This window comes from Erpetoichthys calabaricus, chromosome 2 (assembly GCF_900747795.2).
Source record: "Erpetoichthys calabaricus chromosome 2, fErpCal1.3, whole genome shotgun sequence".
In the NCBI taxonomy this organism is placed as follows: Eukaryota; Metazoa; Chordata; class Cladistia; order Polypteriformes; family Polypteridae; genus Erpetoichthys; species Erpetoichthys calabaricus.
In genome coordinates, this window is record NC_041395.2 from 72084192 (window position 1) to 72100059 (window position 15868).

Here is a 15868-nt window from a genome sequence, read left to right on the forward strand (position 1 = left end):
AGCCATGTTGTATTTATCACTCAGCTATTTGAATGTCTCCTATATATACCGTAAGTCTTTAAGTTTGCAATGTCTTCCTTATGGTAGATTCTGAATTCTTCAAAGTTTCAATAGTTAGTGATATAATTTGTCTTGAAAGGAGGATTGGCAGTAATTATATGGCTAAAAATGCCAGATGTATTGCTTTCAGATGCTCTTTAAATTTTTAAATACTGGATTTTCCCAATAACTGTTCATGGGTAGCTATACGCAAATTAGAGCCTACAAAGAGGAAGAGATACCATATTCCCTTTCCATAGTAACCAGTGCAGATGTTGGAAATCATGGCAGTTATATAACGGGGAGACAGGAAGAGACAGGTTCTGGGGGCCTAAATAGGAAGTGACGTCTTAGGAGGCGCGTTCTTCTGATTGTCTGCAGTGAGAAGAGAGGAGAAAGTTTTAGAAGACAGCGCCAACCCCGGTCCAGCTGAGATACCCATTTATTTGCGCCCATAAACTGTCTCCCAAGCGCACATGTGTTTCACCATATTTATTAGTTTAAAATATACTGACTCAAACCTTTGCATGTGTTCATATGATTGAAAAAGCTGTTTATGTGTATTGCTTTTGATTACAATGGCTGAAATATTTTAGCCGTGACTATAATAATAATAATAAAATCATTCATTAAACTACAGAGAAAATAACTCAGTAAAGGATGAAGAGGAAAGCAGCAATTACACAGGAACATTTACTTCAGTGAACAGACTTAACAAGCAAAGGTACACACAAAAAGGAGAAAGGACAGCACTAAAGAGGACTTCCTTAGAGCAACGCTTTTCTTTCAGAATAGCACTGAAACCTATTTCTCATAATTCCTTTGACAAATAATTTACTGCATTATAAGAATACAACCTGCCCCATGTTTGTAGAACTTCTTGGTTGTACTTTTTTAGTGCTCCACTGAATAAATAAAAGCTTTGTACTATATAGTGCATGATTAATTGTAATTCTTTTAATGTTCTCTGATTCACAATATTCCCCTCTGGACCCCTCTTTAAAAGAGAATCAGTGCTATAGAGAAGCAGTTTTATTTCCAAAATGCTATAGATTAGCATGCAAAGCCATTAAGATGTCCTTATTTTTGCCCTTTAAAATATTGAAAAAGTGGTTCCCATTTTCAGTCCAGAGCAGGACCCCTGTGGTTGAGGGTTTTTTTTAATCCAACCAATGTCACAGTCAGTGCATCATTCTTGGTTTTAATTGATCTTATTGACTAGGGACCTGTCCTTTTATAATTCTCTCATTCTGAGAAATTCTGTAGTATTTGTGTTTTTGTCAGAACTTCACATGTACAAGTTTTCTAAAACATTTTCTTTTTAATTGATAGTTCTGTATAGAAATTATCCCTTTAATTTATTCAAGTGCTGACATCACTAAAGAGGAACAACTATTTCTGCCATGTACACTTGTCTGGTTATTTGTAAGAAATGTTTTAATAAACAGACAAAGGAAAATGGCAGTGAAGTAATTGTATCCAATATTGTGTACACCTCTGTGCACATTGGTAATTGCTTATCATCAATATTAAGATACAATCAAGGGTACAACTTTGACAGAAAAGGGTAAATTGGAAAATAAACAAACATTTTAAATAATGGCAAATAATACAAATATGTAATGTTTTCTTAGAAATATTTGAATGCCAAATAACTAAACAATGAGATCAATTTAAAGACTGAAAACAGTTTGAATAAACACATGCAGATCAACCTGGGTTGAACATGGAAACCACCTGACTTAGAGTACCTGGTTTATTTACTTCATTGTGATAACAGATTGAGTTGTTGTTTAAATGTGTTTTCCTTACTAAGTGATTTGGTCTTTTTGGGAATTTCAGGGTTTACTGCAAGAACTGAAGATGCTGAAAAATAAAGTTGTGGAGCTAGAGGGGGAAAAGTCACAATATGAACGGAAACTCAAAGCCACTAAGGTAACCAATATGTTTTCTGGTAGCAAATCAGTTATGTTTTAGATTGACTGAATGCCATTAGGTCTTTGCTTTATTTCTATAAGTCTGAATGTTTTAATTGATTTACCTAGATAATAAAAGAAGCAAATAATGAACTTGTACTGTGATTAGTGTGGCAGTTCTATACAGTTTAAGTTGATGACCACTGGCACAGACTGCTTGGGAGGAAGTGCTCAATGAATTATGCTTTCTTCTATATTAATTGTGATTATGTATCATTGTGGCACTTCAGAATGCATGTTATACTTAATATATCATACAATAAAATGGATACAGGGTTGCACAAGTTGAAAATTACAGGTAAACTTACAGTGTAACAATAGCTTTGTCAGGCTTATTTTTACTAGCATATGTACAGTAGTATATCAGCTTGAGTTTACCTATCCTCTATAACTCTGAAGAGATGAAGCCTATATCTTAGACTTCTACCAAATGTTACTACTTCTCCAGTCCCATTCAGTTCATTATTTTTGGTGAAAACCATTTCATATGAACCACTTTTCTGTGGTATCCTTCAGTATTTGCTACTTGGTTAATATTTGCTCAATGGATATACAATAGTTATTAATTGGATATTCCAGTTATACCCCAGTAATATTTCCTTTTATTTCAAAGCATGTCAGGATGCACATAAGCCGTAGACACACTGCCTATCTCAAGGTGTTACTAAAGTTGTTACCAAACCATTGCTCTTCTTATTGTTGGCTTGAATACTTCATTTCTCTTTCTCAAGGATGTGCTGGTTACTGTATTAAAAGTAAAATTTAAAAATGTTCAAAATTTCAATGCCACTTTCTTACAATACAGACAAACACTGTAAATAATTAATCTCACCATTGGTTCTACTTTCTGTAATTCTTTTATTAAGTGAGTCTATGGAGCTTCTTACCATAGGTCTTAATGTTTCAATAATACACAAACACCAAAGGTTTCTTTCTTACATTTTACTTAGGGTATACCTGCGCTTATCATATTCTGTTACTTATTCTTAGATAATCTGTGATGCGTATCAGCTTTTATTATTGTTCTCTTCTTATTTACCATTTTATGCCCCTCTGCTTTTATCATGGTTTTTAGTTATCTAGTTCCTTTAAATTGCATTCTTGCCTGATTTATAAAGCAACTTATGATGCAGTGCATTTCAAAAGGTGCTATATTAAATGAAATTGCGTTGACTGATTCCATTTATGGTTTTGCTCCCAAAACACAATATAATTTGTTAGATACAAAACAAATATTAGCATTATTTTTTGAATGCCAAACTATTAAATGTAGTTCAGTATTTGTTAGCAAAAATAGTGCTTACATACAGAGTTATTCAAATAATATGTTTAGATATTTTTAGTTAAAGCATATGGATATATACTACTATGTAATGCAAAAAAATATTTAATTTTTGACTTCTGTGTTTAGTTGTGACTCTGTCCTTCTTACTTTCTCTGAAAGGAAAAAAGACACTTTGTAAGAGTGATCAGTGTGAATCTGTAATTATGTCAAGTTGTAATGGGTATATTTATTATTTCTGTATAAAGTGATATATATTTCTTTCACTTCTTATTTCCAAAACTGCTAAACAGTTTGAGATGAACAAAAGTCTCTCTTTAAACCATGTCTGTTCATGAAAGAATGCTACATATGAAGAAACCCAACCCAAATGACCCAACTGTGTCAAACAAAGTGTACTACTTACGGTTCAGTGAATCAGTGTATCCTGATTCATTGAAGAAGTTAATGAAACAGGGCAGTACAATGGCTTAATTTATTATGGGCACAAACAAATGCTACATTTTTCTGTTGACATGTAGAAAATACGTACAGTACTGTGCAAAAGTTTTAGGCAGGTGTGAAAAAATGCTGTAAACAAAGAATGCTTTCAGAAATATAAATAATGATTGTTTATTGTTATCAATTTACAAAATGCAAACTGAGCGAACAAAAGAAAAATCTAAATCAAATCAATATTTGGTGTTACTACCTTTTGCCTTCAAACCAGCATCAATTCTTATAGGTAAACTTGCACAAAGTCAGAGATTTTGTAGGATTATAGTCAGGTGTATGATCAACCAATTATACCAAACAGGTGCTAATGATCATCAATGTCACACGTAGGTTGAAACACAGTCATTAACTGAAACAGAAACAGTTGTGTAGGAGGCTTAAAACTAGGTGAGGAACAGCCAAACTCTGCTACCAAGGTGAAGTTGTGGAAGACAGTTTCATGTCATGGCAAGATTGAGCACAGCAACAAGACACAAGGTAGTTATACTGCATCAGCAAGGTCTCTCCCAGACAAAGATTTCAAAGCAGACTGGGGTTTCAAGATGTGCTGTTCAAGCTCTTTTGAAGAAGCACAAAGAAACGGGCAACGTTGAGGATCGTAGACGCAGTGGTCGGCCAAGGAAACTTAGTGCAGCAGATGAAAGACACATCAAGCTTATTACCCTTCGAAATCAGAAGATGTCCAGCAGTGCCATCAGCTCAGAACTGGCAGAAACCAGTGGGACCCAGGTACATCCATCTACTGTCTGGAGAAGTATGGCCAGAAGTAGTCTTCATGGAAGAGCTGCAGATAAAAAGCCATACCTCCGACGTGGAAACAAGGCCAAGCGACTCAAGTATGCACGAAAACATAGGAACTGGGGTGCAGAAAAATGGCAGCAGGTGCTCTGGACTGATGAGTCAAAATTTGAAATATTTGGCTGTAGCAGAAGGAATTTGTTCGTCGAAGGGCTGGAGAGCGGTACAATAATGAGTGTCTGCAGGCAACAGTGAAGAATGGTGGAGGTTCCTTGAACGTTTGGGGCTGCATTTCTGCAAATGGAGTTGGAGGTTTGGTCAGGATTAATGGTGTTCTCAATGCTGAGAAATACAGGCAGATACCTATCCATCATGCAATACCATCAGGGAGGCGTATGATTGGCCCCAAACTTATTCTGCAGCAGGACAATGGCCCCAAACATACAGCCAAAGTCATTAAGAACTATCCAGCGTAAAGAAGAACAAGAAGTCCTGGAAGTGATGGTATGGCCCCCACAGAGCCCTGATCTCAACATCATTGAGTGTGTCTGGGATTACATGAAGAGACAGAAGGATGTGAGGAAGCCTACATCCACAAAAAATCTGTGGTTAGTTCTCCAGGATATTTGGAACAACCTACCAGCCGAGTTCCTTCAAAAACTGTGTGCAAGTGTACCTAGAAGAATTGATGCTGTTTTGAAGGCAAAGGGTGGTCACACCAAATATTGATTTGATTTAGATTTCTCTTTTGTTCATTCACTGCATTTTGTTGATTGATGAAAATAAATGATTAACACTTCCATTTTTGAAAGCATTCTTTGTTTACAGCATTTTTTCACATCTGCCTAAAACATTTGCACACTGTATGTGCCTGGAATATTCCACACAGAGTACTGTGTATAGCCACTTCCCACAGCAACTGCAAAGCTGAAATTAGGGCCATAGTATAAGTAAAGAGCACAACATGATAGCACAAAGGTGTAGCAATCATGGATCCATCATCCTGAGCTAGATTCCCATGCCTGTGTATTGTCTTTGTGCCTGTGTCTTTTCCTCCCACATTTCTAAGAACATACATATTAAGTTACTGGAACTGGTGACTTTAAATTGTCCCTGTGTAGATATGTGTGTGAGTGGACTTATGATGGACTCGCACCCCTTCCAGGACTATTTGTGGCTTGTTCCTGGTGTTGCTAGGATAGTCTCCAGCCTCCTGCAACCTTGAATTAGATTGAGCAGGTTTGAAAAAGTAATGAATTTTAATTTGCATGTTGTATTTCATTCAGCTATTCTTTGTCTAAAGTAAGATAAAGCTAGCTCATTTAATGCAAGAAAATATTTCTATTAAATAAGCTTTGCAGAAAATTTATAATATACAATATAATATAACTCCTTAAATAAACACACATTCATTTTGTCTTTCTTTGTTTTAATTCAAAAATATCCATAAAAAACTTGTGTCACTGATTGTAATTGTACTCCTCCTTAAGTATCACAGTGATTATGTTGTTTCTCAGTGTCAACTTTCCATGTGTGCTTTTACTGTTACAAGTAGTGTATAGTGCATAGAGCCAGTGACATCATATGTGATTTTAGCCTAGTTCAAGTACATAGAACAAAATTGTTATGTTGTGCGATGTGAACTGTCTTCATAATTATGAAATTACTCCTGTAGTAGTGAAGAAAATAGTCAGGTTAATTAAGAATTAAACTCTACCATCGATTAGTAGCTGATAAAATCAACTTTAAAGCAAGAAGTACTTCTACATGAAAAAGAAACAAAGTTAATATTGTAACTTCGTCCCTTACATGTGAGAAAAAACAATTACAATATTTTATTTCTCAAAAAACCACATTGAAAAACCAGGATTCAACTAATAACAGACCAAAACAAAAATATGCTGACAGTTACTTCAGTTCCTTATACATAGTGTGTCATTTGTAATAAAATATTAGCAAAAGGCTCTTTGGCTCTCTCTGAACATAGGAATGTGGAAACTAATCAAATCAAATATAAAGACAAAGATATATATATATATATATATATATATATATATATATAAATTAATTTTTTTTTTTTTGAGACATCAAGACTCTGGAAAATTGTAAGCTTTTAATGTTTACATTTATTAAAACAGTGAAAACGCAACAAAGGCACCTTTTAGTGTAAGTTACTATATTGCACTTAACTGCAAAGCTCACACTATTAGAAAAACACTAACCACTATGCAAAAGATATTATAACATGCATGGTGAGCAAACAGGCTGCTCAAAAGTTGGTGTAGTACAATTGTTAAGTAATGTTACATTCCATATTAAAGATCTTTTTGACATCATAGAAAAAGAGTTGATAAATCGAATAAAACTTTGCAGTGAGTACAAGGGAAGAATTGTGACTATTTTTATCACTAAGGATAAAATTTCATCCCTCCACAAGGAACTGGAATTCTGGATAATTTTAGTTGATCAAAATAATTTTGACTGCTGCTCTACATTACATGAATTTTTAGAAATAAATGCTAAAACTCCATGAACAATTTTCTAGTGCAGTTTTACAGCACTTGCGTGGTTTGCAATCATCTCAAAATTCATTTATAATTACAGCTAAGGCAGTCGGAAAATGATTATAAAAGCCTGTTTGATTTAATAGCTACTCTGATTTGAAGCAGAAGTGTAAGGAACTTTCATTAAATAATTTATGGGCTAGCTAAAAAGAAGGAATTCTCCTAAACGAGCAATTCAAGTATTACTTCCTTTTACCATGGCTGAATTTTCATACGCTGTATATAAGTATAGGAGTAGACTTGATGCTACATCAGATATGAGGATTCAACTTTCCAACACTGTACCTGATATTAAAACAATTTGTGATTTTAAGACCCAGAAACAAGTCTCATTAAAAACTGGCATTGGTTTCTTTTTGAAAATATAATTTGTTGTTTTGGTATATTAAGTATTACAATATAAGTACAACTGTAATTTTAAGCCATTTTTATAATTTCTTATATGTATGTTATTGTTTTGAGTTTTCTTTTAACACTTCAGCATCAGGTATTTATTTATTTATTTGTTTGTTCATTCTAATGCAAATAACCACTAATATAAGTGTTCTGTAAGTTAAATTACGAATTGTGATTGTGTTCCGTAACAAAAATTACAGTAATGTGGTGTGTTAAATGAAACATGCATTCTGAAATGCTGTATCTTATTTGCAGAAGTTAAGTTTATTAATTACTTTTTCTGGATAATCTAATATTTCAAGCTTTTTTCTTTTGCTTATTTAACCATTCCATATTATGAGAAAATATTTATTTTGTTCTTAGTAATACTGAAGCCCATATTGCACCTTTTCCCATTTAGTTTTCTAATTGAAGGTGGTTTGGTATCTTGCCTTTAGCTTGTCCCCATCACTTTGGCTTGCTTTTTTTCTTTCTAGCTTTCTATTTCTTATTCCCTCCATGTCTGTTACCAGTCCTTAATGACCAAGCTTTCTAGCCTGAAACTGACAGTTGAACAGATGCAGGTAGAGAAACAGCACTGGGAGGAGAAATACAGAATTGCTCAGGTGCTTTTTTATATATCTCATTTATGTTGCAAAATGCATTGGTGAATACCTTTGATGGTGTGCTGTGCCTTTTGTTTGCCATATTCCTTGTTAGAGTGGAACCTCAATTAACCCACAAAACATTTTTTCCAAGCTATTGTCTTTGTGTGTAACTGTTCTTATGCTACCTGCTGTAAGATTACATTTGGAAAAATTTTTGTGGTTTTCCAGTGGGTTGCCACAGATTCACACATAGCTTCATACTGAATTCCATGTCAGTACAGTATAGGAAAGTGAGAAAATAAAGTTTATACAGTAGAAAAAAAATCTGAAACACCTTGGATGTAGGTTAAGGCAAGTCTTGTCAAAGCAAGTTTTTTGCTTGTAATAATCCAATATTTTCAATTTTAAACGCATATATGCTACCAGTCAAACGTTTTAGAACACCTCAGTTTTTCCATTGGGAATTCTGCAGAACATCTATAGGTTGTAACCTGTTAGTTGTTCCCTGAAGAAGGCCCATTTGTAATATTTTGAGATTTCCTTTTTTTGTGTTTTTGCTAACCTAAACTTTAAATTGAAACCTCTGCAATTTACTGCTTAGCTTTTCACCAGATTAAATTTAAAGAAAAACTGAGGTGTACTAAAACTTTTGACCAGTAGTGTTAATGATATTCTTTCATGCATCTATTCTTTCATTTTCTGTGCTACTGTTCTAGTTTAGTATCCGAAAGAAGTATTTCTGGAGTTACATAAATCTGAAGAGTAAAAAAGTAGAAGTACAGAAAGGTTAAATTAATCAAATACCTTTTAAAGATTCTCTAACATAATGTCATATTACTTTTAGCTATTCTAAATTTGCAAATATCTTTTGCCAGGGAACTCTGTTAGCACTTACTAATCAAGGTGGTTTCAGTTCTGCCATGTACTGGAAAAGATCGCAGCTAACTTTGACAATGAAGGGATGAAAAATAGCACCTCTATATCTGATGTCATAATCCTCTCCAAGAAAAGCATGGTTGGCATTCTGCAGGTAATGAGTAGCTTTCCCAAGTGAAGGTGCTCATATAGCTTAGTGGTCTTGTGAAGAATGAGAGTGAAGGCAATAATGGTGTTGACCAATGTATCAGTGCAACAGTGGCAGGTTTGCAAGTCTTGTACCAGTCTGATTTTCTCTTCATTCTAAATTCCTGTTTTGATCCTAAATTATGTATCTGCACAATGTTTACATTTGTATGTATTTGCTTGGCAGATGCTTTTATCCAAAGTGACTTACAACAGATGTAAACATATATCAAGTAATAGTATTACTGGTCTTTCTTCCATAATATGAGAGGACCCTGGGCTAGATATTTTTAGAGTCTACTAGAGGCATCTTGAGTATATGGATGCACCTGGATGCCTTCCACAGCTTAGTTAACAAAACATAACTCACTGAGAGAAGACCTACATGCAACCTTGGGACAGCGTAGGTGTTGTATCTCTTAGCCATTCTGGAAGTGCCTAAGAATTTCTCAGATGTTCTGTACCTTGAAACTGTTGGTAAGAAAAGGTTGGCCTGCTATAAAAATGATCAACCTGTTCACCTCAGTGTATTGATACCATGATCCATCATCTTTCCAAATGGAGGCAGTGTGATTATTTAGTAGCTCATAGCTGGTGTGACAAGTCATGAAGCTTGTTCTTACAAATCAATTGGATTTAGTAGGTTTGAGGGGTGGCTAATAGGTGTGGTTTTTTGCCTCTGAAATCTATGAAGTGTTAAGCAAGTTGTTTCTTTTTGAGTGTGTGTGCGTGCGCATGCGTGCATGCGTGTGTGTGTGTGTATGTATTGTTACTCAACACAATTCCAGGTTCAAGTAAAAGGTTTTTATTTGCCACCAGCACTTTCCCAACAAGCGCCAGCCAAAATACTCAGAAGTAAACACATTCTCTTTCTCCTTCCATCCACTGCCTGTCGACTTTGACACCTCAAGTTGAGTCTGTGGGCTTCTTTCAAAATGGACCCAGGATTGCTTCCAGTATCCCGGGATTGGTTATCCAAAGCACTTCTGGGTCTGGTGGAAACTGGGGTAGTCCTCCCCAGGCAGCGCCCCCTTGCGGCACCCAAAGACCCTGACAGGGTTGTATTTCATTACTCCAAGTCCCATGCCACCCTGCAGGCGTCTCAGCTGGGTTCAGCCTGGAGGAATACTGCCACCTGCCATGTGGAGGAATAAACTGCTCCTGGTGCTCGCATTAGCCCAGTCTATTTATCATGCTTCTCTGCATGCCAGGAAGAATAACTTAAGGCATTTTGGTCGGGTCAAATCTCAGCTGTCACCATCCTTCCAATATGGACTCACATTCAGGCAAGAAATCATCCTTCACCCCAGCAGGGATACCTATCCTTCCTCTCGGGCACTTACTATATATAATATATAAAATATAGAGAGATGCAAACCTTATAGCAACAGCACACGTTTAACTGTGCCAGCTAAGAGTTTATAGTGCAGCCACATTACCTTCCTTTTTTCTGTTCATTTATTGAACACATATCCAACTCCTTCTTGGATATTCTCTTCTCTTCAGGATGCTCTCATCATCATCATTTTGAACAAAATATTTCTAAACAAATGAATGCCATCAAAGTTTTGCTGTCATATGGGGCTGAAAAATGGATTGAACCTCAAACCCCATAATGGGATGCAAAAGTGCGTCAGACTGGTACAAGACGAGCCCCAATAAGGGCAAAACACGTGTCATGTATCGTTTATATTATTTGTTTACATTATTTCAAAAAACAAATACTCCAAAATATGAACAAAACTTTGACTGATTTAATTGAAATTTGGTGACGTTATAGAATTAAGAAAATTAGCTGACCTGTGTTTGTTTTTTTTTTGTTTTTTTTTTTGTTTGCCATTAGTAATTATTTAGTGAGTGGGCTATAGCACCATGTCCTTTTTTTAAGCTTAGTGCTAAAAAGTGACCATGCAGAGAAATAGGCCTTTTAATTCATGCAAGTGAACACCGCCAACACAACATTCTACTGAACAAGGTGTGGCTATATGAAGAAGGGGCTGTGACCAACACAACAAAATGAGACTAGGTGGCATGGTCCGTTGAAAAATCTGAAAAATGCTTTTACTGTTTGGATTGAAATTTGGTGATAATGTAGAAAAAGAACAATAGCTGATCAGTTTTTTTTATTAGTTAATAATGTAGTGACTAGGCTGATCTAATATACCAAGTTTTTTGTTGGGGTCCGCACTGAAAAGTAAATGCAGCGATAAATGGAGCTGATGGCAAATTAAGAAGACGAGGTGTCCTCTGGAGAAAAAGAGACTGGATGATGTACTGCATGAAAAATGAGCTGTAAAGTACATGAGGAAGAGGAAAGCTCAAATATGACGTTGACTGCTTGCCAGATGCGATGGCAGTGAGTGATTGTAGGCATTGTTTTGTTAGAAGCAAAAGTTTAAACACTATCAAAAGTGAGTTAACAGGTCCCCAACAACCACTAGGGAGAGAGCCTAGATACTGTGTATAGTTCACAGTATTGTTTCTTTCACCTGTTCTCTTCTGTGCAATCTTTACTTCACTCCTGTTTTGAATGTCATTCGGTTTATTAAAAGGTATTCCCTTGGTTGTCAACATTTGAGACTGCAGTGTCTTCTTTCCTGTGTTCATGAATAGGGCACTACAAAACATTTTCATGAAGAAACCAAATACAGTACCAACATTTACCACATCTGACCTTCAGAGTACCAACACTTCTCACAGTGTCCCACCCCAAAGTCATTCTAACATATATTCCATTCTGCAGACTTTGAAGGAGGACTCCACTCCTGTGGGCCAAAATGGTTTGCATGTACATTTTGTTCTGCTGAGTTTAACCCTACCCTGTCCATTATCATTTAAGAATCCACCAAAACATAGTACTTGTCCTTCCATTTCCACCTGCAGACAAAACAACCCCAAAATTAAAAGCATTCCATTCATTGGTTCTGACACCTAATTGTACAGCCTGTAAATATCATTGCTGTTTGTAATAAGTTAAAATGGAACTTGATTCAGTGTTAGAACGTTATTGTTTGGATATGGGTATAACAAAAAAAAGAAATACAAACTTGAATATACAAGTGATGAAAAACACTAAAGGAAATGCTTGAGTGAACAACATAAAAATTTAAATAGTAAAGGTCCAACAATAATAATAATGATAATAAAAATAATTAATATATAGTCAAAATTCACATTATTCCTACTAACTACTTGTTTCAAGTAAAACATTTCTTATAAAATTGAGTTTTGCAATGACCATCAACAAAAGCCAAAGTCAGTCCATAGGACAACCATTTATTGATCTATGGCAGAAATATTTTTTTTTTCATGCGCAATTGTAAACAGCTTTTTCAAGAATAAGCAGCTCCATCAACTTAATAATAAAAATATAGGTTAGTACTTGTGATTTACTGATTTATGATTCACAGATCTGCCTTTTTTGTGGGTTTGTCATCAATAGTTAAATAGAAATTTTTTTTGTGAGTTTTGTGACCTAGTGTGGAAAAATGCACACAATACTTTAGAACTCCAACTTAAATGGATTGCAGAACCCAGCTACCCTGGGAGCACTGCATTATTGGGCAGCTTTAGGGCTGCAACGATTAGTCAACGTAATCGACGACTTCAACTACAAAAAATCGTCAACGTGGATTTTTTATGCACTACATGAATGTCTGGGGGCAGTATCATTTGTTATTGTTTGTGAAGACTGCACACAAACCTACAAGTCCTACAAACGAAGAAGAACGTCTGAGGAGGAGAAGAATGTAGAGGAAAATAAATGAGGTTACAATGGCGAGTCGGGTAGAGGAGGGGGGGAGGAGATGGAAAAAAATTGAGACAGAAACTTTGTAAAGTGTGGGAGCACTTCACCGAAAAAGGAAAAAAAAGTTGAATGTAGATTATGCAAAGCAGAGCTTTCTTTTCACGGCAGCACCACCACGATGTATGAGCATCTGAAACGCAAGCATCCTGGAACTGTGATGCTGCCGTCTCTTGAGAGGTAAGTTTTAGCGAGTAAAGTTAGTCACATGTTAACGTTGATGTTTGTACTATAATGTGTATATCAAGGTTTCAACAATGATGGTTAACCCTTAAACCGCTACATAATTAGGGGTTAATGCACCCCTGGACACCAAATACTTTTTAGCTGCACTTTTTAAGTAAACGTTACAATTCACAAAGAAAATGTGAAATTTTAATGGAACACGTATTTTTTTTCATGCAAAGAGCATCACAATTACTGCAACACTGATCATTTTAAACACTGCAAATGAACTGTAAAAATTATTAAAAAAAAACTACTACAATAATCTATTATTATATGTTCAAGGTACAACTGAAGCCATTGATGAAATTCAGTAAATCACCGAGCCAACTGCGCTTGAACTGGCTGCATGCAAATACACAGAGGTACTGTAAATGCTGATGATTGCAGGCTCGTCTAGTGCAATACTATCCACTTGCAGAGCCGCCGGCAGTGGTCGTGAGCTGACTGCTCAATGAATATACTGCACTGACTGATCAGCTCCGGCGTGCTGGCAAATTGCTCTGTGAAGCAAATATAGCGGTTGCGGTGGTTCAATGAATGTATGTCGCCGAATATACTCACACCCCTGCGTGCTGGCAAATTACACTGAGACATGACTGTAGCCAGTTGCAGGATTCAATAAATATACATCACCAAATATACTCGGCTTCGGCATGCTTCCAAATTGCACTTGAAACCCGACTCTAGCCGGCTGCGGCGTTCAACGAATGTACTTTTCCGAATATATTCGGCTCCGGCGTTCTGGCAAATTGCGGTGGTAAATGGTGGTTTAAAGGTTAAGTGAATATAATTTCAGTTATGTTTGCTAACGTGTTTGGAGGTATAGTAAACAAGTGAATAGGAGTAGCTGAGCCGTCCTAGATTTTTTTTTCTTCTTTTTTCTTATAATATTTGAGTTCATATGAATAGTAAACCATCTCTAACAGTGGGTAACTTGTGTTTTGGAGTATATCAGTAATTAGCTTGTTACATATTTTAGTCCATTATTTTTTTATTTTGGCATAATATAGTACATGAGGTGATATACTACAACACTTTTCCTTCAGAGTGTGATGATTAAAACATCTTTCTCTGTCTGCAAAAGCATTCTTGTGTATTTCTGCTACCTCTACTCCCTCTGAGCATCTCTTCTTTGAGACAATGTTCCCAGCTGCTGAGAAGAGAGCCAGCCTCACACCAGAGCATGTCAAAATGCTCACGTTCCTGCACTGCAATCAGGAATATATGAACTGAATCTTTTATAAACTGTACATTGTTTTATTTTATTTGAATTGAAGCTTTATTTCAACTTTTGGACTTTAAGACACACCAGTGTCCATTTTGGTTAAGTTAAATGCACTTTTTTTGTTTAAAGACTATGTGCACTTTAGTTTGTATTGTTTAATATATTTCTTTTTTATTGTGATGGTCACTCTAATATAAAACATCTGATTATTTTCAAATTCATATGTTTTACTGGTTGCTATTTTAATTTGATTATTATTAATTTTAATCGTGTTAATGCAGAGACATCAGGGTGACATTCACAGGTGGACAGACATGAGCAGATGAGGTAAGACATGCACTGGAGCCCAGAACAGGATGTCCAACCACAGGCATCAGAATAGTCAGGCATGAAATAATCGTGACTAATCGGGAAAAAAAAATTGAACGATTAGTCGACTACCAAAATAATCATTAGTTGCAGCCCTAGGCGGCTTTAGTGGTTGCTGCAGGGTGAAAGTTTTAAAAGTCAATTGTTGGTGTCTTATTGTTTCAAAGCTTTACTGCACAACTGGATTACAATCACACCCATCAGATTACCATCTTGTCTGGATTTATATTCTTGTCTGTGGGATTTCATCTGGGTTGGAAAAACGTCTTTATCTGGGAGCGCTTCCAACTTCTACAAATCTTCACTTACATCAGCATCACAGTAGGACAATACATTTTATAACTTTCTGGAGGCTGTTCACAGGATTTCATTTCATAACTACAACACCATCATCAACCTCTGTGAAACTGGACTGTGTTGTGAATGTTTGTCATTTGGTCCTTAGTGTTTTGTTGGATCTCTTTTGTATCTTTAATATTAATCATTTTTGACATTTACTACCATAAATATACACACAAATTTATTATAATGAGTTAAAAATAACTGCTGAACAATGCACTTTGTCTGGGGGGTGCCACACATCTTTATCTTGGCAGCCAGTCTCACACACATGATTCGATTGCACAGTGATCATTCTAACTCATGTTTCTCACAAATTTTTGCATCATATTTAGTGTAATAAACTTAGAGTATACAGTGGTTGTGGGCCCAAAACGTATGTGTGCCCCGAACCTCCACAAATCAAAGAGATTACTCTATTAGCCCCTGGTAAAAAAAAAAAAAATGTATGCAGAAAAGTGCTTACTTGGTTTTGTAGTACTTCTGATATATCTGTCTAGCCGTCTCCTGCGGCTAGTGAGGAGGGCCCCACCCAGCTCTCTACTCCTGACGTCACTCTTCCCCCTCCCCTCGGCAAGCAGCCTCTGTCTCGGATTAGCGCGAATATATCGCTCCTGCAAGCGAACTATGATTCTTAGTGCAATGAGAGAAGTGGTAAAATCAACCGGAATGTTCAAGCAAGTTATTGAGAAAAAAAAAGATCTAAATCCGTTAAGTAGTCCTCTCGTTCACTAACTAAGCAGAGTTAAGGTTACACCCTGAG

At 36.0% G+C, this 15868-nt stretch overlaps 1 protein-coding gene across 13 annotated transcripts in view; it reads left to right on the plus strand.

Moving 5' to 3' along the window:
- ppfibp2b (PPFIA binding protein 2b) overlaps positions 1-15868 on the plus strand; it is a 306312-nt gene that overhangs the window by 217455 nt on the left and 72989 nt on the right. For 8 of the 13 annotated variants that reach the window (XM_051922751.1, XM_051922758.1, XM_051922759.1 and 5 more), the window contains 2 exons: positions 1882-1974; positions 7967-8095. In XM_051922751.1, the coding sequence (XP_051778711.1) occupies positions 1882-1974; positions 7967-8095 (222 nt within the window). The remainder of the gene's footprint in view (positions 1-1881; positions 1975-7966; positions 8096-15868) is intronic. The other 5 variants (XM_051922761.1, XM_051922762.1, XM_051922756.1 and 2 more) reach the window with 1 other exon arrangement.